Source organism: Delphinus delphis, chromosome 12, assembly GCF_949987515.2.
Source record: "Delphinus delphis chromosome 12, mDelDel1.2, whole genome shotgun sequence".
NCBI classification, from domain to species: domain Eukaryota; kingdom Metazoa; phylum Chordata; class Mammalia; order Artiodactyla; family Delphinidae; genus Delphinus; species Delphinus delphis.
Genome location: NC_082694.2, coordinates 64,886,376 through 64,914,013, shown reverse-complemented (window position 1 = coordinate 64,914,013; position 27,638 = coordinate 64,886,376). Strand labels below are relative to the sequence as shown.

The following is a 27,638-nucleotide window of genomic DNA, read 5'->3' as shown; positions in this document are numbered from 1 at the left end:
AACTAAGAGTTCGCATGCCACAACTAAGGAGCCCACCTGCTGCAACTAAGACCTGGCACAACCAAATAAATAAATATTAAAAAAAAAAAAAGAATTGAGAATGATTTGCTCAGGGTAAATGAAGCAATAATGTTCTAACTTGCCTTCTTGATTCTAATCCTGTCCAGAAGTAGCAAGTACTGAGTAGTTGGTAAGGCTTTAAAACTATGGTGTACAGAATTCCAGGTCCACCTTTGACTAGGTGTGTTACCTTGGCACACAACTTTCCAAGTAGAGGCTAACAATAGTACCTGTATCAAAGGGCTGTTATGAGGAGTAAATGAGATGATACATTAAGTTCTTAGTAATAGTGCTTACCACATAAGTGCTTAATAAATGTTAGCTATTATCTTCCATCTACAGTTCATTCTCCATACCACAGCCAAAATGTAGAAGGTCACTCCGTTGTTAAAACCATCCACTGGCTTCCGGTCTCAGAAAAAAAAAAAAAAAAACCAAGCTCTTTACCCCTAATTAGAAATTCCGACTTGATCTGGCCCCTGTTTATCACTTAGATCTTCTCTTTGTTTCTTCCCCTCAGGCACAACTCTCCAGACATACTTTCAGACATTCTTTCTGATCTTAAAACACCCTTGCTTGTTTTACTTAGGTATTTGCATTACTTATTCTTCCTAGAAAAAACTTCACAGAAAGACTTGCCATTTGGAAGTCAAATTTAATCTTCTTAGAGAAGCTTTCTCTGACTACCTCTCTAAATTAGTGACCCAGTTACTCTCTATACCATTACCCTATTTTCTTTTTTTTTTTCCTATTTTCTAAATGGCACTACTTACCGATATATTTTAAAAATTTCCTTCTCCTACTTGTTTTGTCTCTTCTTACTAGCATATCATTTTCATGAAATCAGTACCTGATACACACGTACTACATATTCAATTTCTGTCCAATGAATTACATTTCGCTGTGTTTTATTTTCCTTTTATAAAATAAAATTAATCTTATAGAATTGAAGTAGTATTTTAGGAAGCACAACACAGTAGTCCGTCATTAGTCGGCCTGAGTTCAAATTCAGCTACTACAGCAAACTAGATGTATGTCTCTGGGCAAGTTTCTTAATCCTGGTTCCTCAGTTGAAAAATGGGAATGTAATCTATTTCGTAAGGTATTGCAAAAATTAAATAACACAACATAGGTAAAAGCGCTTCAGGACTCAATAAAACTTTTCTAACATTACAAAGAAACCCTAATTGCTTCTTGACAAAGACCTCAGCGCGTACCTCTGCACCCACAAGTCGGCAGGGAGCTGAGGAGTCGCTCTAGCCGCCACCTTCGCCTCTATAGAACGCAGGGGCAGCCGGGAAGGGGGAGTGGGACCCTGAGGCCGGTGTACGCACTTCCGCCCCCGCGTCGCTCGCAGCCAATCGGCCTCTGATGCCCAACCCCCTTCCGCTCTAGGGAAAAACCAGCTCCTAGGCCGTCTTCCGGCGGGAGCTGTGCCGCTCCTTATCATGGTGAGTTGGCCGGGGTTGTGAGGGTTTCTGTCGTAAATGATTCCTCTTATCCTTTCTGGTTCTGAAGCGGCCTTGAAATGCCTCAGCCACCCAGAGGTGGGGTCGTCGGACTTATGCTCGGGGTCCCCGGGAGGAGCGGCTGGCGTCCGAGAGCGTGCCACCAGAGCTCTGATGCTCCCTCGCTCCCTCACCCGGTTCCTTTGCTGTTCCGGACCCCGGCCCCGCTCCAGGCCAACCTTTCGGCTCTGGGCGAGTTTATGACTCTTCCCTGCAATGACATCCTTGATATAGAAATAAAAGTCTTTGCCAGTGTCAGCGACTACAACATCAACAAAAGGTCAGAAAACAAGTCCGCAGCAGCAACGACCGTATTAGTGATGCTTACAGTAGTGACGATAACACTGGTGAAAATAAAAGAGGATGGTTAGTAGGGTATTGAGGCTGACGCCCCAGTCTCCAGTTTGCCTTTATCGAGTGCGACAGCCGGGTATGGCAGCAGCTTTCAGAAGGCCAAAGACTGGCGAAAGTCAAGGTGTTGATAGTGCCTCTTACTGCAGCTTATTTTTTGTATGCGTTTGTAGATCCCAATATACCTTATGGCTTTGGGGATGTGGTATTTAAATTTTGTTAGAGGTGTTAGTCATTTTATTCCTTTAGAAATCAAATATATAGCTCTCTGAATTTTATCTAAGGATAAGCAGTTGATTGTGATTTCAGTGTCAAAAGAGGTACACACCATAGTATCAGAAAATTCATGGGTCTCTTATTGATAGCCTGTATATGATAAAAGGACCACGTTTCTGTGCCCCAGCACTGTCACTCTGAGTTTTTTCCTTGAGTGGATATGGTCGAAAAAATGTCTTATTCACATATTTGAAAATATTTTCTAAATTTCCTGTAATCCTTCCTTTACATGCAGAAAGTGGGTAAAAATTTACTTTTTTTGCTGACCAAATAGCTGTGTGCTCCTTCAAAACATTCACCACTGTGTAGCCAGAGTTAAGTTTCTAAAACTTGACCATGCCACTCCCTTGCTTAAAATTCTTCCGTTTTTTTTTCCTTTAGCTTGAAAGCTAAAGTTCTGTTTAGTATGGCAAGCAAAGATATCTGTAGTCTAGCTTCTTACCTTTACAGCCTCTTTTTACACATACATACACCATATTCCAGCTACAGTGAACAGCTTGCAGATTGTGCTCTAAGAATTAGACCTTTGCACCGAATTCATATATGCTCTTCTCTCGCCAGAATTGCTCTCCATTTCCTGTCTTGCCATCCTTATCAGTATAACCCTTAACATGTCCTTTAGTCTCTTTCATGAGCCTTTCTGCCATGTCTAAACATCCTATTAAGTGCCTCCTTTACGCTCCTGTGAGGGTGCTTTTTACCAGTAACATCTGGTGCATTTTACCAGACTATGTTAAAGTTGTGTATTCACTTGTCTTTCTCACTTCCTAGGCTGTAAGCTTTTTGAGAGGAGGACCTATGTATTCACTCTGATCTCCCCAGAGCCTTTTGTACAGTGCCTGGCCCAGAGGAAGTTTTCAATAAATATCTGTTTTATAGAACACTGAATAAGTGACCATGGCAGTATATTTTTATGCATGAAACATTAGTAATAAGGGAAATAGTAGCATTTAAGTTTTATTTTTAAAGTTACCCATTATGTATTATTTATTAATAACATGCTATGTGCAAAACGTAGTGCTTTCTTAGAATATGTCAAGGAAATATAGCCCTTGTCATTAGTGAAGTTACTAAAAAATTAACTTACCATGCAAGATGACAAGATGAAGGCTAGCCTGTGGTTCATTACAAAGCAAGTGGCATAAAAAACTCTATAGTTTGAATAATCTAATAAGGCTTCATGTAGGAAGTGAACCAGTAAACTTAGTACTTTGTCCCTTACTCCAGTACTCTTAATCTACTATTCATTACTCTCATTTGGATGAGGAAACAGAGAGGTCAGGTAACTTGCTAAGTGCTTCAGGGCTATTAGTGCTTGGATTAGATGAGTCTGGCCTTTTTACTCTAGAATGGTATGAGATCTCATGAGAGATCTCATACTTGTCTCATGAGATCATGAGACAAGGAGAACAGCAGTTTAATTGGAGTTCAGGATTCTTATCTGGAGCAAGAGGAAAAAATGGAAAGAAACTGAGGCTAACTCATTGAAGGCATTGAGTTCCAAGTTGTAAAATTTGGAGTTTATCCTGATAGCAGTGGAGAGCCAATATAATTTTGGAAAGAGTGACGTGAAAATTAGGATTTTTGTGGGTTTTCCCCCACTATCAGAATGGCATCAGAAATGGCCCTCTGCCTTTTAGAAACCTTATTGATTGTCTTAACCTGAAACTATTTTTAAAAATATTTTTATTTATTCATTTGTTTGCGCTGGGTCTTGGTTGCGGCGTGCAGGATCTTTAGTTGCGGCATGCGAACCTTTAGTTGCAGCATGTGGGATCTAGTTCCCTGATCAGGGATCGAACCCAGGCCCCCAGCTCAGAGTCTTAGCCACCGGACCACCAGGGAAGTCCTTTAACCTGAAACTTAAAGTAACTGAAATAATTTAAAATGGGCTAAAGTTAGAAGATATTCAAGGATACCAGTATTAAGTAGAATTTATCTTTGGGACCAAAATATCCACACATAATTCTTTAAGACTACAGTATGTTTGTTGACATTAGCATTTATTAACATCCCAGGTGAAAATAGCATACTGTTCCTTTTCAACTGAATTGGTTTAGCAGAGCCTTAGGGTTATACATATACACTGGTCTTTATTTGGATATGAAAATTAGTTGCACGTTTTTCATGATGCTTTATTTTTACATTTTTTAAAATATTTTTTACTTTAACTTTTTATTGTGGAAATTTTCATACATACACAAAAGTAGAGAGAATATAATATAATGAGCCCCCATGTAGCCATAACTTGGCCTCGACAGTTATCAACATTTTGCTGTTTTTGTTAATGCCAGATTTCTAGAGCTCAGCCTATTTTCTGCCTTTCCTGAGTCTAAACATAATGCAACTAATGACATGTAAAACTTGAAGAAATGGAATGTATCATTTTATAACTATTGAGATGTTTCTAGATGCTGACTATAGGAAAATCATAGCTCTGCTTGAATTGGATCTGAAAGTTTTTCACATTTTTAATCTAATTCCATTGCTATCTGTGGAGCTTCAGTGTTTGAATCAAATTGGCCAACTTTAATGGGGTAGAAATGTAGTATGGTTGTTATAGTGATTGTGGCCTTTACCATCTAAGAAAATGTTTTGTTAAAATTAAAATCCAAAAATTTAAGTACATGGCACTTAGCAATCAAATTATTATGTATGACCCGTTGAAAATTGTGAAGGGTTTTTCTTCCCCTAGAAACAATTACTTTGCTTTTGTAATAACAAAGATTTTCACAGCTTATTTTTCCAGGGTGTTTTTTTGTTTGTTTTTTGTATTGTATTCCCATCATGAAAGTGTAGTAAAATTGATCAATTTTTTCCCCTTTACAGCTTCTTGGTTTTATGTCCTATTAAGAAAAGTCTTCTCCACATACAAGATTATAAAATTACACATCCATGAGTTTCTTCAATTATTCTGTTGTTTTATATTTTGATTTTAAAATAATGAAAAATTAGAGTGAGTAGTAAGGATCCAACTTTACCTTTTTCCAAATACTATTTATTGAATAACTCATACTTTCTCCCACTGATACTGGATACTACCTTAATCACAGGCTAATTTCCTATGTGTGCTTGAGCTCTCCTTTATGTTAAGGCTTTCTTACATGGTTTCCTGAACTTGAGTATTAAATCCCACTGTAATCACCACTCAGTCTCTTCTCTCATTGGTAACCCCACTGCCGTGACCTTTCTCTGCTAGTACCATACCGTGTACTAGCAGGGACCATGGAAGCTAGCTAGGATGTCAGATACTTTGAATGCCTGAGCGAGAAACTCAGAGGTTTTCCTGTAATAATAGTTGCCAAACCTTTCATATATAAAGCTTTAATTAGGTAAATTGTAATAGTTTCTTTTCAATAAAGCTATTTGGCAAACTGGTTTTCTGGTTCAAAATTGCCTAATCCATTAAAAAAAAAAAGAGTTTGGTCTAGAGCTAAAATGCCTGGGTTTGAATTCCTGCTCAGCCATTACTAGCATTGTGTGCTTAGACAATTTACTAAAAATTGTTTCCACCACATAGATGATTGTGAGTCTTAAATAGGTAAATACATGCAAAATGTCTAGAATAATTGCTTGGGACATAATGAGCATTCAAGAAATGTTAGTTGTTATTACTATATCGCAGGAATGAAGAAGATTAGATACTTAAATGCTGATTTGTGTACTTTTGTTTGCTTTAAAGGGGACAATTCATCTCTTTAGAAAACCACAAAGATCTTTTTTTGGCAAGTTATTGCAGGAATTTAGACTTGTAGCAGCTGATCGAAGGGTAAGTTATTTTTATTCCTTAACCCTAATTTTAATTATTGCACAAACATAACATTGAAGAAAGGTAATTTTTAAGGCAAATAGAAATCACTCTTGATCCATCACATTGTTTTCATTTTTTTATGTTGGATAAGTAATTTTTAATGTAAAATTACAGAACTTTAGTATACAGTTGTTTTGCCTGGGAGGAAGCTAGGCTTTGGTTAGTTTTTATTCTAATTCTAAAGAATTTTGAAGAAAAATTGTTTGGTGATAGCCTTATGTTGTTAGTTTTTTTAGCAAATTAAGTGGGTGTGGTCTGAAGCCAAGTTTTCTCATTTTTAATGTAAGGCAGAAAAAATAAGTTATGCTTTGAGACTATAAATAGACAATTGATAGATACCCTTTTTGGTCACCAGTGTAGACCTTCTAATTACTATTCTGTTGTCATTGTTCTCATTATTGTCTTATACTGTAAGCTCCCTGAGGGCAGTGACTATGTCTCTTTTGCTCACTTTTTTTTTAAACATCTTTATTGGAGTATAATTGTTTTACAATGTTGTGTTAGTTTCTGCCATATAACAAAGTTAATCAGCTATACATATACATATATCCCCTCATTTTTTAATAGAAGTACAAAATAAGCACCCAGCAAATACTTGATGAATTTTAAATAATCCTAGCTTCAATGTAACATAATAAGCAGTAGCAATGATATTGACCACGTATTACAATACTAAACTAAAGACTTCTTTTCTTTGTTTTTTACCACTATATCTCCTGTTTCTAAAACTTTGGGATATGGTCAAAACTCATTAATTCTAGTATTTGGAAATATTATCATCTCTGAATGTTAAACTCTGAGAGCCATGGGTAGGAAATTTATCTGCTTCTTTTGTATTTAGTCATTTAGGATGATCTCTTTTTAAAAAAAAAAAAATTATTTATTTATTTGGCCGCATCAGGTCTTAGTTGTGGCACACAGGATCTTTTATTGCGGTGTGCGGGCTTAGTTGCCCCGTGGCATGTGAGATCTTAGTTCCCCAACCAGGGCTCTAACTTGAGTCCCCTGCATTGGAAGGTGGATTCTTAACCACTGGACCACCAGGGAAGTCCTTAGGATGATCTCTTGAGAACAGATAGTTATAGCTTTATGATGTTGATGGAAAGCAACTATATTGCAGGAGGAAGCAGCAAGTTCTTTAACAGTACACTTCATTGAAGCATAGTATACCACAGAATAGGTAGTAGGAACAAAACGAGTATAGGAACACCTGAATTGTACAGACAACCTCTATCATAATTTAAATCTTAAGAGGTACACCTGGCTTATCTCTTCATTGCTTTTCCTGTCTTAGTTCTTGGTGATTTCATATTTCACGTGGAAGATCCTTACCTCTCAGTTCCTCACCACAAATAACCTTGTCCTGTATCCCTCCCAACCATCCACTCCTATGATCATACCATAAACCTTATCATTTGTAATAACTATATCCTCCCATTGTCTCAATTTAAGCATTTTACTCATCAGTCACTATCTCTTGTCTTTCCAGTTCACTCCTATTACTAGGGCCTCCAGTCCTTTACTCTGCTATATTTTCACTATTTTTCACCTCTCTTATCCTCATTTACTTACTTATCAATTTAGATTCTCTGGTCCATCATTTTCATTTTCTTGCATATGCCTTCAACTCCTTTGTGCCCCTCTTCTGTCTATCATACTTCCTTGGCAAATCCTTAACCTCATTAAGTCCACTTTTTTCCTACTCTGTACCTGCATGCAAGCAACAGAATGTAGCCTTAAAAAAAACACAAAACCATGCTGACTGGTCTCACTTTAAATTCATGATCAAGTATGCCATTAGTGTGGCCCATATTGTATGTTCCTAGTTTATTCAGTTTCCAGTTTCCTAAGTGACAGTTTCATACCATTTTCTTTCACTTCTGTGCTCAAACTCCCAAAAGCTTATTCATCCCCATTCTAACCTGTTCATCTTGCTTCCTGTTTCGCTGAGGGAAAAGAAGTAATCAGGAGAAAACTTCTGCATCCTGTCATTAGCATATCTACCAACACTCTGCCTTCCCTCCTATTTTGTGGATGAACTGTCTGATCTGCTATATAAGGCCAATTCTTCCACTGTTGCCTACTCAAAGACAGCATTTCTATAATGGTTCCTTCTGTCTCTTGCATTGTTGTTCCTTCTTGAATCATTCTCCTTCTCCTTCTTGCGTCATAATTACATGCCATATATTCCACTCTCAGCTACTGCTTCCTTTCTCTGCTTCCTCTTATACAAAAGTACGTAGAAGAATTGTCTTTACTCTCTTTGTTCACTTTCTCTCCTGCCTGTTTCTATTAAACAAAACCAGTCTGATTCTAGTCCCCACTTATCCACAGAAACAGCTTTTACAAGGTAACTAATAACTTCTGTGTTGCCAAAAGCAATGGTCATCCTCATTTCCCATCTTATTTGACCTTCAGTGGCATTTGACGAAAAACAGTCTCTTCCACCTTAAAGCAGTTTTATTCATTTGAACTCTGAAATGCCACTCTTGATTTTCCTCCTACTTACTTGGCCATTATTTTTAGTCTCCTTTCTTACTTTCCTCTCATCTTTCTGACCTCTTTAAGTTTTGGAGTGTCCCAGGGCTTATGGAGCTCTGGCCTCTCTTGTTTACTTTCATTACCATATGCTGATGACCCTATATTTATATCTCAGTCCCTATCTTCTTCTCTACCTCCAATTCCTATATATAATGGACTTCTCAACATTTTCACCTGGATATCTAATAGGCATCTCAAATTTAGTATGATCAAACCTGAACTTTGATTTTCTATCACTCCTTCACTACATGGCTCAGGCCAGAAACCTTGGAGTCACTTTTACCAATCTCTCCCTCACTCCTCACATCTGCTTTATAAGTAATTCTTGCCGGCTCTATCTTCAGTATAATACACAGAATCTGACTCTTTTTTTTTTTTTTTGGCGATACGCGGGCCTCTCACTGTTGTGGCCTCTCCTGTTGCAGAGCACAGGCTCCGGACGCGCAGGCTCAGCAGCCATGGCTCACGGGCCCAGCCGTTCCGCGGCATGTGGGATCTTCCCGGACCGGGGCACGAACCCCTGTCCCCTGCATCGGCAGGTGGACTCTCAACCACTGCGCCACCAGGGAAGCCCAGAATCGGACTCTTAACACCTTCCTACCACATTCAAAGCCACCATCATTTCCCACATGGTTTATTGCAATCACATTCTAAATGGTCTTCCTACTTTCATCCTTGCCCCTATGCAGTATATTCTACATAGGGTAGCTGAATGAGCTTTTTAAAATGAAGCCTAAGTCACTTTCCATCTCATCTGGAATACATCCCAATTCTTTTCCTGGCATACATGACACTACTTGATGTAGCCCCAGACTCCCTCTCAGCTCTCTTGTCTAACTGTCCTCAGCCATTCTTCTATCTCAAAGAATTTGCACTGTGGTTCCCATTTTCTCTCCCAGATATCTGCATGCTTAGCACCTTTGCCTCTTTCTGATTTCTGGTCACATGTCGCCTTACCAAAGGAGTCTTTTCTGACCACCCTATCTAGAAGAGCAGCTCTTCCATGTCTTCCATTTACTGTGTTCTTACTGTATTTTTTCTTTTAGCACTTATCACCACCTGACCTTATATATTTGCTTATTGTCTGTCACCTCACCTGGATTATAAGGTCCGTGTTTTGTTCACTGCTGTATCTCCAGTGCCTAGAATAGTGTCTGTTACAAAATAGATACTTAAATATTTGTTGATTAATAGCTTGATTCAGCATTAGAACTGCATGCATTAAATGCTTTATCCTCCTTTTCTGACTGCTGTTGAATCCCTGTCCTGACTAGACCCCATATCCAGTCATTTCATTAATGTTCTCACTAGTATTAGAGTCCCTTGTCTTGTTAACCTATCATATCAGTTCTCAGGTCTCTAACATCCCTATCTCACTTGGTTTTCTGGTTTTGCTCGTGGGTGTAGAGGAAGTTCCACAATGGTGTCTACCATAAATTCATGTTGGTAATTATTGTTCTTCTTTTTGATGATTCAATAGTATATTCACCATAACATCTATTCTGCAGATCCTCTTCTAGATTTAAGTTTCCAGTGCTACTTTATCATATCCCCTAATTTTAGAAAATGGCCTTGCGTCTTCCTTTCAAGACTGTTACCTCTGTGTTACATCACTGTCATTTCTTTCTGCCTTACAAGTTCTCTTTCTCCTCCGTTACCTTCTTACCCTTCTCACTTTCTCACGGGTGGTGTTCTTCCTTTCTAGACCTACACCTTTCATCTGTATTGTGAAACCATTCTATCCCATACCATACTTGACCTTAGCAATTACATGTTTAATTTTAACACCTCAAAATAACTACCTTTTCACTAATTTATTTCATCTCTACTTTCAAACAAGCATAGGTCTCCCTTTATAGGGAGAGGAGCAGAACAAAAATAAAAAACACTTCACTTGATCTCTTCTTCCTTTATTTTTAGAATGCTCTTCCTCCTCCCTCTAAATCCTAGCTATTTCAAGGTGTATCTCAGATCCTCCCTTTTCTGTGAACTTCTAAACTGTGGTAATCTTCCCCTCTTTTGCAGTCCTATTTCATACAATTTACTTGGTAAATAACCAAGTACTGCTCTTTTTTGGTGGATGGGTGGGCAGGGTAACTTTATTTTGATGTACCATCAAACTTACAGAAATGTTATGAGTATAAGGAACTCCCTTATACCATTTATTCAGATTCATCAATTGCTTTACATTTTGCCCCATTTGTTTTTATCATTGTCTCTACATGTTTATGGAGACAAAATTATATTCAAATGTCAGTATATTTTCTCAACTATTTGAGAGTTTGTGTGTCAGAATTTATTTTCTCTAGAATAATTCCCCTTCTAGAATTATTCGTTTAGGCTTATATATTATAATAGTAACTTGTTTGATGATAATTTTGGTAGTTTTAGAAAATGTGGCACTTCAACTTTTTGAAACAAGTTGTGCTTATTCCTTTGAATATTAGAGTATGAATCACAGCAACTTGAATGGACCCAGAGAAGTTTGTCAGCATTGTACAAATAAGAATGATTTTCTTTTTCACAGTCCTGGAAGATACTGCTCTTTGGTGCAATAAACTTAACATGTACTGGCTTCCTGCTAATGTGGTGCAGTTCCACTAATAGTATAGGTATGTCACTATTCTTATTTTTAGGAGTTAATTATTTCACTTTTATTGTTCTCATAATAAATAAAGGTATGTCGTCCTTTACATAGAATATATTATTCTGAACTATAACTCAAAAGATTTAAATGAGAAAATCTATTCCAAAAGTACTTTGTAAACTATAAAATTTGGTTCAGTTGTTAGGCATTATCTAAAATGAGCTTTTTTTTAAAAAAAAATTTAAATCTATTTGAAAAACTAAGATTTCTTTTTATTTTTTAATTGAGGTATTGATTTACATTATTATATTAGTTTCAGGTATACAGCATAGTGATTCAGTATTTTTATAGATTATACTCCACTAAAAATTATTGCAAAATAATGGCTATAATTCCCTGTGCTGTACAATTGATCCTTGTTGCTTATCTATTTTATACATAGTGGTTTGTATATCTTAATCTCTTACCCTTATCTTGCCCCTTTCCCACTGGTAACCACTAGTTTGTTTTCTATACCTGTGAGTCTGTTTTATAAATAGTGCTGCTGTGAACATTGGGGTGCATGTATCTTTTTTGTGAGATTTCCTTTTAATGTGAGAGATTAGTTCTTCAATTTATGTAGTGTATAAATAAAATTTTATGATTTATTGAGTTTTCCTTGAAAAGGGAAATCTAATATTTTTCTTGTGTCATGACTCTTACGTTTTTATTTACCATTATTTTCATCCTGCTATTTTAAAAATACATTTAAAATAGTACTCCGATGACAGAAGGAGGCAAAAAATTGATCTCAGGGCTTTTGAGCATATACTGCTTCATTTTTTCCTGATGGAGAAATCAGGTTCTAAAGTAAGCTTTTGTATTAACCAACTTTGGCTACATGTATTAGTCAAATTTACTAGATAATTGCCAACATATGAGATTAATCAGTGACTCATGTTTTCTGGTGATGGATGTCCCTGTTATGAACAGTTTTGGTGATTTGCTGTATTTCCTAACAATGGATTCAGTAACATTTTAATCAGTCTTTTTGTTGTTTTGCAGCTTTAACTGCCTATACTTACCTGACCATTTTTGATCTTTTTAGGTAAGTTTTAAAAACGCTCCTTAATGTTTTTACTTCCTTCCTTCCTTCCTTACCTATTTACTTATTTATTTATGGCTGTGTTGGGTCTTCATTGCTATGCGCGGGCTTTCTCTAGTTGTGTCAAGTGGGAGCTACTCTTCATTGCGGTGCGCGGGCTTCTCACTGCGGTGGCTTCTCTTGTTGCAGAGCACCGGCTCTAGGCGTGAGGGCTTCAGTAGTTGTGGCATGCGGGCTTAGTTGCTCCATGGTTTGTGGGATCCTCACAGACCAGGGATCGAACCTGTGTCCCCTGCATTGGCAGGCAGATTCTTAACCATTGTGCCACCAGGGAAGTCCCCTCCTTAGTGTTGTGGTGTTGTTTTTTTTTAAATTAATTAATTAATTTATTTTTAGCTGCACTGGGTCTTCGTTGCTGTGTGCGGTCTTTCTCTAGTTGCGGCAAGCAGGGGCTATTCTTTGTTGTAGTGTGTGGGCTCTCATTGCAGTGGCTTTTCTTGTTGCAGAGCACAGGCTCTAGGCGCACAGGCTTCAGTAGTTGTGGAATGCAGGCTCACTAGTTGTAGCTTGCGGGCTCTAGTGGGCTTTAGAGCGCAGGCTCAGTAGTTGTGGCACATGGGCATAGTTGCTCCGTGGCATGTGTGATCTTCCTGGACCAGGGCTCAAACCCGTGTCCCCTGCATTGGCAGGCAGATTCTTAACCACTGTGGTACCAGCGAAGACCCTTCTTAATGTTTTGAAGCTAATAAGGAATTTGTTATCAACTATATATACTTCATTTGAAAAACAGAAAAGAGACCTCCAGAATGCTTCCCCAGTGTTTTACTCCTGACCTTGATTGGTGGTTAAATGGGTGTTTTTTTTCTATTTGTTAAAATGTACATATGTGCTTTATGCACATTTCTGTGTAAATGTCCTATTTTGAATAAAACAATAAAATTAAACTAAAAAAAAGGTTTGTTGCACTGAATTTATGAAGTTTTCTTTACTTAAAGGAAAGTTATCTGTGAAATAAGTAAAATTATCAACATGGACCATATGTACAAATAATAATTAGAAGATATGCTGGAAGAAAATACCCCATTTATATAGCAACAGAAAAGATAATACCCAGACTTTAGGTCAGGTGCCTACCTGTAGATGAGTCAGCTGTGACCAGGGAGCAGGAACACATAAGAACATACTAGTTCCCACTGTAACCATGTGGGTGTGAAAAGAAATGAGGGATGTTAATAACTGCAAAGTATATATGTAATTGTGAGCTAGAGAGACGACCTATTGGCTCCTGCTTTGGGGACCTTTCATATTTCCAAATAAAGGTTGCAGAATGCTTAGACCATATGTCTCCAAGATCTGTGCCATAGAAGTATGTTATAGGGATGTCTTTTTCATCAGTCACATAACTAACTCTTCTTGATTGGTCTAAAACAGATAGTTATTACCTGAATTTCACACTGTAGTAAGTTGTTTTAGAGTGAATCTCCACTAAGAAAGTAACCATAACTTTATCCCATCCAGAATGTTGTCAAGGTGTTATTAATATTTAGTTTAACTTTTAACAGAGATTAAATAAAGTTTATTAAAGTTAAAATGTATTGTATATGCCTAGAATCAAGTAAATTGCACTTATTATTACTGTGTCATTTTTTGCAGGCTCAGTTATGGAAACCATTTAGGGCGGATAACTTTCTGAGTAGAGAAACTATGGGTTTAGGTTCTATTAGTTCTATTATTAGTGTCTTAATGGTATATCATAACTTCTTTCAGTTTCTCCCCATGTTAAAACTCACATTAGGGTGCTTATTGTGATTAGATTATAAATTATTAGAATAACTTGTTGTTAGTTTAGTCTGCAAACACTATTAACTTTTAGCAGTTTAGTTATTCTGAAAGCTAAATTTCTTTCTGTAAGTCCTCTAGTTCTAGTTCTAATGCTAAACTTATTTTCCTTTTTACTTAGTTTAATGACATGTTTAATAAGTTACTGGGTAATGATGAGGAAACCTAGCCCTGCCTATTCATTTGGGTAAGTTCAAATTATTTTATTTTCTGCTAACTTATCGCTATTAAAGTAGTAGTTATACCAGGCAGTAAAGAGCTAGCTAGAGTACTTGTAGAAAATAAATGCTGCCTGTTTAGTGGAATAGTGATCAGATAGTGAAAGTAGATAAAAAAACATCTTCCAAGAGGATTCTAGATAAGGAACATGAATGTTTAAATTTAAATCATATTAAAGTAAAATGTTCACATTGGTTTTTTTCTATTTTATAAAACAAATCTTACATAAATTGTTCATTTTAAGTTCTTTAATATTTTGGTAATCTCTTATTCCAGTTAGAGAAAGTACAAAGGATTTTCATGTATGTATCTTCTAGATGTTAAAGTAAGTGGGATATAGTTTTAACATTAATGCAGCGGTAGAGATGTATTTTTATCTTAAGACTGTATTTGTGACAGCAATGAACTGACAAAGATTTTGAGATTTCTGTTTCTGTAGTTTAGAAATTACTGAAAGTTAGAAAATAATCTTTTATATCAGAGGATTTTTTAAAATATGTTAGAAAAAATGAGTTCTTTTCAGATTCAAGGAAACAACTTGAAAGAAGAATTTAACTTTGGTGAAGAAACTCTTGGACAAAACTTACCTTTCTTCTCCACCATACCATTTATTGGGATTATATTCTTTTGAACAAAATCAGGTTTTACTTAAATAATGGGACAAAGTAAACATGAAATTTTAGTGCAAAATGAAGATATTTATAAGTGTCACTGAAATTTGATAGAGTTGGATTGATATGATAATCATTTGTAAAGGGTTTTGGTTGTAAGTGACAGAAATCCATCTCAAACTAGTTTGGGGGAAAAATGTTAATTTACATAACCAAAGTGTGGGAAGACTGAGGTAAACTGGTATAGGGACTAGAACACTCAGGACATTGTCTTTCTCTTACCTCAAAAGGCCTGCTTTTCTCTGCATGTCAGTTTCAGTTTCTCAGACCACTTTTCTCCACTATCCTGGAATGATAACTTGTAGCAAAACTTTGAACCTTCTCACCTTCATCCTTGAGACGAAAGGATTCCCCAGCTCTAGAAAATAGTGAGAAAGAACTATTGGTTGGTCCACCTTGGTATAGATGTTAGTCTTTAGATCAGCTCCTGTGGCCAGGAGACAAGGTCACATAAGGACAAGACAGCTCCCATTTTGGCCTAGTTGCTTAGAGTGAATAGGAAAAGAGGGAGCAATCAAATATAATTGCAGTCAGTCACATATCTTGAAGTATCATCTATATTTAATAATTCCAAAATTCAGTTCTCCAGCACTGAGATTTTCGTGCCAGGTTCACATGGATGTCTAATTCATGTCTTAAATTCAAGCTAGGATTCTTGTTTTCTTCCCCCCAAATCTGTTCCTCTGCAGTTTTTCACATCTTAGCAAATACACCACCACTCAGTTGCTCAAGTAAAATCATTGATTATTCTCTCATCACCCACATTTATCCATGAGCAGGTTATGTCAAGATAACTTACAAACACATCCAGAATCTGTCCTTGCCCCCATTTCTATCTCCACTACTACCATCCTAACCAAACTACCTTCATTTCTTGCCTTAACCAATGTCTTGCATCCTAACTGGTCCCCATGGTTCTGCTTTTACCCCCCTTCAGTCCATTCTCCATATAGAAACCAGTGTTTTTTTGGGATTTTTCTTCAGTGTTTTTTTTCTTTTTAAGCCTAAATCATGCTATCATTCTACTTCTTAAAACCATCCAGTTGTTTCCTGTCATACTTAGAATAAAATCCTGACCCCTTTCCTCGTTTACAAAGACCTTATATGATTTAGATCCAGCCTACTTCTTTTCAAGTTACCACTCTCATGCCGTCTATACCACACTGTCTTTCTTTCCATAGTTTGAACACATCTTATTCCTGCTTTAAGGTCTTTATACAAACTATTCTATCTCCTGGAAATGCTCTTCACTTGATTCTTACGAGATTAGCCCCGTTTTGTTATTCCAATCTTAATGTCACTAAATGCTAATGTCATTAAGTGACTGGGCCCAATCTAAAATGGATTCTAAAATAGATCACCTAGTTAGCTTCTTGTCACATCAGACTGCTATAATTCTCTGTATAGAACTTATAAATTAATTTTTCAAAATTTATTTATTTAATTTATTTTTGGCCGTGTTGGGTCTTCGTTGCTGTGCGCGGGTCTTCTTTAGTTGCGGTGAGTGGGAGCTACTCTTCGTTGCGGTGCGTTGGCTTCTCTTGTCGTGGAGCACGTGCTCTAGGCACACGGGCTTCAGTAGTTGTGGCCTTGCGGGCTCTAGAGCACAGGCTCAGTAGTTGTGGAGTACGGGCTTAGTTGCTCTGCAGCATGTGGGATCTTCCTGCACCAGGGCTCAAACCTGTGTCCCCTGCATTGGCAGGCGGATTCTTAACCACTGTGCCACCAGGGAAGCGCAATTAATTGTTTTGTTTTTTTTGTCTTCCCCTTTAAAATATAAATTTCTTGGTAGCAGGGATTGTAGCTTGTTCTGTCTTATATCCTTGTGCAGTTTGATGAATTTTAACAAATAAATATACTTGTATAACTACTATCTAGATAATGATATAAAGCATTACAAGTTCTCCCAAAGCCTCCTTTAATGACTTAATGTTAAGTCAGAGTCAAACCCTGAGAAAAGTAACCAGTATTCTGATTGCTGTCATTGCAGATTCTTGTTGCCTGTTTTTGAGGTCATATAAATGGGATACAATATATATATCATCATATAGCAGTAGTTCATTCTTGTTCATTGCTCTAATATTCCATTATGTGAATATATCAAAATTTGTTTATATGTTCAGCTATTGAAAGGAATTTAGTTTTTGTTTTTTTTTTAATTTTTTTTTTGCAGCACGCGGGCCTCTCACTGTTGTGGCCTCTCCCGTTGCGGAGCACAGGCTCCGGACGCTCAGGCCCAGCGGCCATGGCTCATGGGCCCAGCCGCTCCGCGGCATGTGGGGTCTTCCCGGACCGGGGCACGAACCCGTGTCCCCTGCATCAGCAGGCGGACTCCCAACCACTGCGCCACCAGGGAAGCCCTAGTTAATTTTTAGCTTTTAGGTATTATAAATAAAACTACTTATGAACATTCTTGTACATTTCTTTTGGTATACATGTGTGCTCATTTACGTTGGGCATATGTCTTTGAAATTACTCAGTCATAGGATTTGCATATATTCATCATTAGAAGATAGGATAATACCAAACAGTTTTCCAGAGTGGTTTTACCAATTTAACATTTCCACTGACAGTATATGAGAGTTCTAGTTGCTTCATGTCCTTACCAACTGTTGGTATTGCCTTTTTTTTTTAAAGCCATTCTAGGTGTGCAGTGGCATCTCATTGAGGCTTAAGTTATTTTCCTGATGAGTATTTGAGCACTTTTTCTTATGTTTATTAACCATTCAGATTACCCCTTTTGTGAAATGCTTGCTGAAGTGTTTTATCCATTTTTAGATTGGGTTGTCTGTTTTTTCTTATTGATCTATATAGGAGTTCTTTATACATAAATATATTCTCTCACTCCTATTTCTCTTTCATTCTCTTAAAGTTATCTTCTGATGAGTGAAAAGTTTTTAATTTCAATGATAAATTCAATTTATCAGTCTTTTCCTTTATGGTTAATACTTTTTGTGTACTTGTCAAGAACTCTTGGCCAGAATAAAGATATTCTACCCTGTTATTAGTTAGAAGTTTTACCATTTGACCTTTCACATTTAGGCTTACAATCAAACTAGAATTGATTTTGGGTTTTTTTTAGGACTTTTTTTTTTTTTTTTTTTTTTGCGGTACGCGGGCCTCTCACTGTTGTGGCCTCTCCCATTGCGGAGCACAGGCTCTGGACTCGCAGGCTCAGCAGCCATGGCTCACGGGCCCAGCCGCTCTGCGGCACTTGGGATCTTCCCGGACCGGGACACGAACCTGTGTCCCCTGCATCAGCAGGTGGACTCTCAACCACTGCGCCCACCAGGGAAGCCCTAGGATTTTTTTTTATTAATTCATTTTATTTATTTTTGGCTGTGTTGGGTCTTTGTCGCTGCGCACGGGCTTTCTCTAGTTGCAGCAAGCGGGGGCTACTCTTCGTTGCAGTGCACAGGCTTCTCATTGCGGTGGCTTCTCCTGTTGCGGGGCACAGGCTCCAGGCACGCAGGCTTCAGTAGTTGTGGTGAAAGGGCTCAGTAGTTGTGGCTCACGGGCTCTAGAGCGCAGGCTCAGTAGTTATGGTGTTCGGGCTTGGTTGTCCCGCGGTATGCGGGATCTTCCCGGACCAGGGCTCAAACCTGTGTCTCCTGCATTGGCAGGCGGATTCTTAACCACTGTGCCACCAGGGAAGACCTGGAATTGATTTTTGTGTATGGGTTGAGGTAAAGGTCAAGGCACATTTGCTTCTATATAGCCATTCAGTTTGATAAAACACTATTTATTGAAAAAAATTATTCTTTATTGCTTTTATGTGCTACTTTTTTATTAATCAAGTGACTGTGTATGTGTTTGTTTCTGGATTCTCTTTTCTATTTGGTGTATTTGTCTATCCTTGAATTAGTTCCATAGTGTGTCAATTACTGTTGTTTTGAAATCTTGGTTATCTGGTAGTGTAAATCTTCCAGCTTTGTTCTTTTTCAGATTGTCTTTGCTTCCCTACACCATTTGCATTTCAATACACACTTTAGTATCAACTTATCAATTACCACAAATAATGTTGCTACATTTACATACCGTTTTTTTCATACTCTCCTATAACCCACTTTTTTTCATTTCCATCCTTCCAAGTCAGTAAATACATTTCTTTTATATTTGTAATAATGTGTAATGGTATGTTGTTGATTCCAACATTTTTCTATTATAAATAGCAATGTGATGAATGTCCTTTATTATTTTATTGTCTCCTGAATATTCTGAATTCTGTACCGCCTAGAATTAAATCAACTCATTTGAGGGAAAAAACAACTAATGTGATGAACATCGTTAATTATTTTATTATCGTTTCTGAAGATAATTATTTCCTTGAGAAATTTTAAGCATATATACTTACAGGTGTTGAATGCCATTAAACTATGTGCAGTGGGAGAAACTAAGATAAATAAGACAACAGCCCTTGGCCTCCAGCTGATAGCTTAGGGATTATAAGACATATTCAGTTAACTGTAATTGTGTGTAGATAGGAGAGGCAGTGTAGTAGTGGTTAAAATCATGAACTCTAGAGCCAGAGTGTCTGAGTTTGAAAACCTGACTCCTTCACTTGCAAGCGGTATGACTCTAAACAGTTACTTTTCCTCTTTGGGGTTCAGGTTCCTTATCTCTTTTTTTAAAAAAAAAAGTGGATAAACTAACCCTCATAAGGATTTAGATGAGGTAATATGTTAAACACTTCGACCAGTGTCTGACACAAGATGGGTCAATTAAGTGCTGTTATTATAATAATGGTTATTTCTAGAAAATAAAAGCCCTAAGGAGTATATGTTGTACAAATAGGCACTCTTTTTAAAATCTGTGATGTTCATTGTTTATTGTCATTCTAGAAATTGTAGTCCTTTTTAACAGCGTTTGGTTTATAGTAGGCACATGTATAGTGAGTGAATGAATGTGTTCTCGAGATACTAGTTTGTGAATTGAAAGAATTAGGCTGATTTGATTAATTTTCCAATTTCAGATTTGAAAGATTAGAAGTCCTGGCTGTATTTGCGTCCACAGTCTTGGCACAATTGGGAGCTCTCTTTATATTAAAAGAAAGGTACATTTGTATACAATGTTACTGTCACTGCAAATTCTACCTATGCCACCTTTGGGAATATGAAAGAATCCAGTGAGACACGTCGGGTTGGAAGGGTACAAATAAAATGAGCAGTGCTGGAGTTTTGATAGTACAGTTTCTTCATGTTTCAGACTTTTCTCCCTTCCTTTCACCCTTCTTTTATTACCTTCTTTGATGCTACTAAATTTAGTCATAGGTGTGAATGAAAGGAAAGGATTCACACAGACATGTTTTAATGCTTAGTACAAACCCATTGAAACAGGTTTGGTAGAGAAAGATTGAATTACACCTTGAGGATAATTTGTGGGTCTGCTTGTCTCATCACTACTAATAATCAACAGTTGGTTATCATATTTAAAAAGTTTTGTGAATTTATTAATTATATATTTAATAAAGTCTTATAATTTTATAATTTGTAGGACTTATTTAATACATTATTTCCTTCTTTTAGTGCAGAACGCTTTTTGGAGCAGCCTGAGATACACACGTGAGATTCTGCTTTTGACATAACATATAATTTACTATTGCGTTTGATTCCCAGTTATTAATTGATATGTTATTAAATAGTGGTTACTTTGGCCAATATCAGAGTTCAGAGTGTGGTAATATATATTTCATTGATATTTCACAAGCAAAATCCCCAAATCCCAAGACTCCCTCTTTTCACCCTTAACTGTTCCCAAGCCCTTAAATTTTTATACTGAACAGGAAGGCCTTTCTGCCCTGATTTTGGGTCCCTCGGTATTTCTAGGCCCAGGTCAATATCCTAAGCCAGCCCCATCTGGTCTTCTGTAATTTAAGATTGGATCCTCCAAGTCTTTTAGTAGCAGCTGTAGAAAAGATGGAATTGCTATTATTTACAACATAGTGGCCAACTATGTGGACTTTACCTATTCTGATCAGTTTAATTCAGGACAGTCTGACCCGGCCAGTGGACTGTAAACCAAATACCATTAGCATTTCTAAAAATTTATAACAGCAATTACCTGTAAGAAGATACTGTTGGGGCTTCCCTTGTGGCGCAGTGCTTGAGAGTCCGCCTGCCAGTGCAGGGGACACGGGTTCGAGCCCTGGCCTGGGAGGATCCCACATGCCGTGGAGCAACTAAGCCCGTGAGCCACAGCTACTGAGCCTGCGCGTCTGGAGCCTGTGCTCCACAACAAGAGAGGCCGCGACAGTGAGAGGCCCGCACACCACGATGAAGAGTGGCCCCCGCTCGCCACAACTAGAGAAAGCCCTCACACAGAAATGAAGACCCAACACAGCCAAAAAAAATAAATAAATAAATAAATTTATAAAAAAAAAAAAAAAAAAAAGAAGATACTGTTAATGCTAAGAGTCTTTTTTTTTTTTTTTTTTTTTTTTGTCCTGTGTAAGGTGGAGCAACAGTAGACAGGACATTGGTCATGGGACTAGAACCAAGTTCAGATTCTGGCTCTGCAAATACTAAACCATTGAAGCAGACCAGTCTGCCTTCCCATCTCTTAGTCTCTCTACATGCTGAAATTACGTATTGACATTACCAAGAAAAAAATAATCATGAGTGTTGTTTTTTTCAGGGGAAGATTATTAGTTGGTACTTTTGTGGCTCTTTCTTTCAACCTGTTCACAATGCTTTCTATTCGGAATAAACCTTTTGCTTATGTCTCTGAAGGTATGTTTTTATTTACCATTAATAAAAAACCAATTAACCTCTCATAAAAACAGGTCTTTTGTTTGTTTCGTTAATTCATAGATCAATGAGAAAGTATATCCTGAAGAGAAGAGAGGACTACCCCAAAGGTTCTAAAGTCTTTCTCTGAGCAAAAAATTATGAAACGGAATCTAATTATTACAAGCTTTAAAATAACATATTACTTAAAAACAGGCAAAACTGACTTATGTATTAAATTACATGCAGTAAAAAATTACATTTACCAAATAACATGAATGAGATTTTACATGTATAACCTACCTAAGAAAAGTTTATTGCAAGCATTTTTTTTTTTTAATTGCAAGCATTTTAGAAGCATCAGTGTACATAGACTAGTTGCTATGCTCATTGCAAATAATTGTATTTTGTTAATTAGATAAGTTCCCAGGAACTTCTCTTGGGCAATGGTGGGTAGGCATATATTTGAAAGTAGCAAAACTTTATTCCTTTTGATATATTCTTTTATTTTCAAGTCTTTAAAAATTCAGATAGACTTTTCACTCCAGTGGTCTAAATTATTGGCATTTTTCAATAATTTCAGTGTTTTGGAATCCCACTAACCTACAAAGGGTTAACCACTGATGGATGGAGAAGTGAGGTAAAAACAGAAGTGGGCTGTGTACACAGACCCACACACCTGTACTTTGAAGCAAAAATAGGTGAGGGTCTTTTTAGATCTCACTGACTTGAATACCAAGATAACCAAGGGAAGAAAGCTTTCTGAAATACCCATTCAGGTTTAAACAACTTCCTGAGTGTTACAAAGTATGAGTTGTATTTGTATGAATTAGAGTTTAAGAATTACTGCATGAACTAGAAAATTAAATAATGATATTTGTGATGACCAGAATTTTTTAGAAAAAACTTTATTAGAATAGTATAATGCTCATTCTAGAAATTCTAAGAAGGTACAGAGGTTTAGAAACTGTATCTCTCTGTGAAGATCAGAAAGATACAAGAAGGAAACAGTATTGATAATCTCATGACCCAGAGATAACATCTGTTAACATTTCTATTTTGTTCCTTTAATTTTTTTTCTATGCACATGTATATATTTTTTTACATATTTAGAATTGTATCAATTAACAATTTTATGTTTAGCTTTTTTCAGTTAACATTATGTCTTGAGTATTGCCTGTCATTAAATACTCTTTGAAAAAATGATTTTTGAAGGCTTGCATAATATTTTGTCATGAATATTTTTAAACAGTCTATTGTTATATAGAATAATATATAAATAACCTTTTACAAATAATGCTGTAACCACCCTTTTTTGTTTGTTTTTTTGTTTGCGGTACGCGGGCCTCTCACTGTTGTGGCCTCTCCCGTTGCGGAGCACAGGCTCTGGACGCGCAGGCTCAGCAGCCATGGCTCACAAGCCTAGCCGCTCCGCGGCATGTGGGATCTTCCCGGACCGGGGCACGAACCCGTGTCCCCTGCATCGGCAGGCGGACTCTCAACCACTGTGCCACCAGGGCAGCGCCACCAGGGCAGCCCCACCCTTTTTTGTACCAAATTTCTTGTATGCATTTCCACTTCTTCTTCCCAAAGAAGAAATTATAAATGGGTTAAAAACACACTATTTTGGGCTTCCCTGGTGGCGCAGTGGTTGAGAGTCCGCCTGCCGATGCAGGGGACACGGGTTCGTGCCCTGGTCCGGCAAGATCCCACATGCCGCGGAGCGGCTAGGCCCGTGAGCCATGGCCGCTGAGCCTGCGCGTCCAGAGCCTGTGCTCTGCAACGGGAGAGGCCACAACAGTGAGAGGCCCGCGTACAGAAAAAAAACAAAACAAAACTATTTTTTTGTCTTTGATGTATATTGCCAAATTTATTTCTAGAAAGATCATCTAGTTTGTATTTTTATTAGCTGGAAATGAAAGTTCACAGAAGCATCAAAATTTATTATACAACATTAGTTGAAATTTAAGTGGAAAATAATATTGAGCACTTTCTATCTGCCAGGCACTGTGATAAACGCTTTACATAGAACCCGTTTAATTCTTCCTATAACGATAGGTAAATCATTTTATTGATATTATCCCCATTTTACACTGAGGCCCTGAGAGATTGTCACTTGTCTCAGGCTACACATCTAGTTAAGGGCAGAGCTAGGGTTGAAGCCAGGTATTCTGGCATCAGAGTCTGCTCTTAAACTGCTGTACCAGGCTACTTTTTATATGGCTTGCCGATCTTTTTTACATCATGGTACACATTAAAAAATGAGAATTTCTGTAGCACCATGGGATAAATGTAAGAGGATGCTTGAGCCTGAAGGCTACTTGTCCAGGGACAGTAACTGACAGGCGTCTGCATGTAGCCAGATTCCCACCTGGCCTTTCTGAGAGCTGAGCGAGTTAGTAATCCGTGTACTTGCAACCCATTCTCAGCACACTGGTTAGGAAGCTTCGCTTTACACTATAATAAGCCTTTAAAACTTCAAATTAATAGTAGCAATGAAATACGTTAAGTTCACTTATTCCTTCAGGTCAGCTGTATATTGCAGTTGAAACTGCTTTTCATTTAGTATCCTAAAGGCATAAAAGAGAAAAAAGTTCTAGATTTGAGGAATAACGTGATCTTTTGTAATGTTATACAGTCACGACCGAACTTATTTTTTAAATTTAAGAATCAAGTATTTCTGGTAATGGTTTATTCTATACACATAATTTAAATATTTTCTTTTTAAAGCTGCTAGTACGAGTTGGCTTCAAGAGCATGTTGCAGATCTTAGTCGAAGGTAAGATGTTATGGGATTTCATGATATACATAACGTTAAAGGAATGCCCAAGAAATGCATCTGTCTCAGCATTATTATTGCTGAGGTTACTACGTGAATCTCACAGATCAGATTCTTATTCTCCCTTTACTTTTTCTTACTTTTTAATTGGTGATAGATAAGAGACCTTTACGAGTGAGAGTTTTGTTCCCAAATTCTCTTTGCTTTCTTTAAAAGATATACTAAACTACAAGTCATCTTTTATATGACTTTCATCAGTATTACGTAAGTTCTACTAATGAATACTCTTTTTATTTGTCTTTTCATAGCTTGTGTGGAATTATTCCAGGACTTAGCAGTATCTTCCTTCCCCGAATGAATCCATTTGTTTTGATTGATCTTGCTGGAGCATTTGCTCTTTGTATTACTTATATGCTAATTGAAATCAAGTAAGTATTTTTTATTGCTATCAAGTGTGTTTCGATTCCTGGGGCATCAGTAGGATGGCTAGGGATTAAGCTTATAGCATGTTTGCTTGTGACCTGTGCAACTTTGGTCAAGTCTTGTCCTCAAGTGTCTTCATCTGAAAAATTATGGGGGTTGGATTCAATAAGAAATTTTCACCACAGTCTATAATGCAGGCTGGAAAACTGTTTAAATTCCTTACTGCTGACCTGATGAGTGAGACTGAGAAGCGGGTAAAAGAGAGATGAATGACAGCAACTGTTGCTGAGTGAGGGAAGACAGGAAGTAGATGTGAATCAACTTTAAAAAAAGCAAGTCTATCAGGAAAGAGACCTTAGCAGCCTTAAGCTTAATTTTATGACGTGATTCGGTGACTCCCTGCCATTTTGCATACTCTCCTAGCATATCACATACAATTATGTTTTTATTTACTACCTCTACGTGATTCCTACATTTTTATTTCTAGCCCAGATCTCTACTGAATTCCGAAAAGCATATCTTCTGTTCATGTCCACCTCAACTGAACCTATTTCCCCCCATCCCCAAAACTGCTTTTTCTTGTACTTTGTGTCTCAGTGAATGCTACTACAGTCTATTCCTTTGCATTCTGCTTTTAAATTGTGTTAAAACATACATAAAATAAAATTTACCATTTTAACCATTTCCAAGCATACAGTTCAGTACTTGCACAGGCATTTAGTGCATTCACTTTGTTGTGCAATCATCATCACGATCCACCTCCAGAACTTTTTCATCTTCCCTAACTGAAACTGTACCCATTAAATAATTACTACCCATTCTACCTCCCCCCAGCCCCTGGCAACCACTATCCTACTTTCTGTCTCTGTGAATCTGACTACTCTAAGTACTTCATATGAATGAAATTATACATATTTGTCCTTTTATTTCACTTAGCATAATGCCCTCAAGGTCCATCCATGTCACAAATGGCAGGATTTCCTTCTTATGGCTGACTAATATTCATTGTGTATGTATTTATGTATGTATATGCCACATTTTCTTTATCCATTTATCTGTCAACAGAAACATAAGTTGTTTCCATGTCTTGGCTGTTGTAAACAATAGTCTTGTCACCTACTCTTGTTTAATCTTTCTTTTTAATATTATCTTACCCTTCTTCCCATTCTTTTTCCTAAATTGAGGCCTTTGTGATCATTTCCTTGGCCTAATTAGAATAGTCTTCTGATCTTATAATTTTTATTCTCACACATCTTTAGTTATCTGCTATTTTGCTACTGATGTGATCATTAAAAGTTGCAAATCAGAACATAATATTTTCCTGTTTCAAAATTCTCTTTTGGGTACTTAAAATAATTAAAAGTTGTTAACACAGTAAAGCTTCTACCAACCTTACTAGCCATCCGTCTGTCTATATATACTTGTTGATAGTTTCATTGCTGCATCAGGGTTTTCATGCCCTTGCACATGCTGCTTTCACTGGCTACAGTATCTTGCTCACATCATCTTGCTCATCTTGAAGGCTCAGCTCAAATGTCACCTCTTTTTTTTTTTTCTTTTTTTTTGCTGCTGGAACGTCCCCGACCAGGGATCGATCCTGCGTGCCCCTCAGTGGAAGCGCGGAGTCTTAACCACTGGACCACCAGGGAAACCCCTGTCACCTCTTTTTATATTTAGCGTTTCTGCATTATCCCTACCCCAGTAGGCTTGCCATTCACTCCTTTGTGCATCCATGATACCCTGTAGGACTTCTCCTTTGTACCCAAAGTCCTTTATTATATTTTTCACATGTATGTTTCCTGCCATTTCAAAGGCAGGATCTATGTCTTTACTCATGTTTCTATTCCCAGCATATGGGAAAAAGTGAAAAAGAGTACATGATCAGCTTTGTAACCATTGGCATTTTGGTCTGTCTTGTTAATAGAACAGTGAACTACTGATGAGATGTTGCACTTCAGTCACAATATTGCTATAACAAATTCCTGGAGAATCTCACCTTGTGAAATTCCTGGGGAATTTGAAAAATTTTAATAGTAATTATTGGAGTTATTGTTTACAGCAAAATTGATAGAATCACTGATGAATTCTATTGGTCTTCCTGTATCAGAAATTACTAGTTAAAGGTTTTTATTTGTTGCAGCAAATAAATATATATGAAATATTTATAGTTGACAAGTAGATTGAAAATACATTGTGGGGAAATGCTCACATTATTTTTCTTCATCATCTCTCGTCACACTAATTAACATAAATATTAGTTATTTCCCCCTAAACTTTGGCAAGAAAGGATTCTGAAAACCTTTTATTTTCCTTTGAGATGCTCTCATTGCCAGTAGTGGCCAGCTGTGGTAAAACAGTCCTGTTGCTTTAGATAATTAAAGTTTGGTAGATTAAATTGTAAAAAGCCCAGTGAAGCATACATTTGAGATTTAGAATTGTTTTTTCTTTTCAGTAATTATTTTGCTGTAGATACTGCATCAGCCATAGCCATTGCTCTGATGACATTTGGCACTATGTATCCCATGAGTGTGTACAGTGGGAAAGTATTACTCCAGGTAAGGCTCTTCTTTCAATATGCATGCTTAAAATTAGCTATGTTCTTTTACCAGATTATAAAACAATATGGGTTCTTCTACCAGATGATGAAATTTTTAGCTACTGGAGGGCACTGTTGGAAATGAAGCCAAACAATAATCTCTGAAATTTGAATAGTAAGAACCAGATGGTACTTCCCTGGTGGCGCAGTGGTTAAGAATCCGCCTGC

General features: G+C 37.2%; 1 protein-coding gene across 4 annotated transcripts in view; it reads left to right on the top strand.

Annotated features, from left to right (window-relative positions):
• Positions 1–1,461: 1,461 nt before the first annotated feature.
• The window catches only part of SLC30A6 (solute carrier family 30 member 6), a 66,621-nt gene continuing 40,444 nt past the window's right edge, over positions 1,462–27,638 (top strand). For all 4 annotated transcript variants that reach the window (XR_009521470.1, XR_009521471.1, XM_060026869.1 and 1 more), the window contains exons 1-11: positions 1,462–1,511; positions 5,878–5,964; positions 11,075–11,159; positions 12,179–12,221; positions 14,179–14,244; positions 19,920–20,000; positions 20,473–20,508; positions 21,581–21,675; positions 24,403–24,451; positions 24,760–24,879; positions 27,327–27,429. Coding sequence is in view for 2 of the 4 variants with exons in the window: in XM_060026869.1 (XP_059882852.1) it covers positions 1,509–1,511; positions 5,878–5,964; positions 11,075–11,159; positions 12,179–12,221; positions 14,179–14,244; positions 19,920–20,000; positions 20,473–20,508; positions 21,581–21,675; positions 24,403–24,451; positions 24,760–24,879; positions 27,327–27,429 (768 nt within the window). In the remaining 2 variants the exon portion in view is untranslated. The remainder of the gene's footprint in view (positions 1,512–5,877; positions 5,965–11,074; positions 11,160–12,178; positions 12,222–14,178; positions 14,245–19,919; positions 20,001–20,472; positions 20,509–21,580; positions 21,676–24,402; positions 24,452–24,759; positions 24,880–27,326; positions 27,430–27,638) is intronic.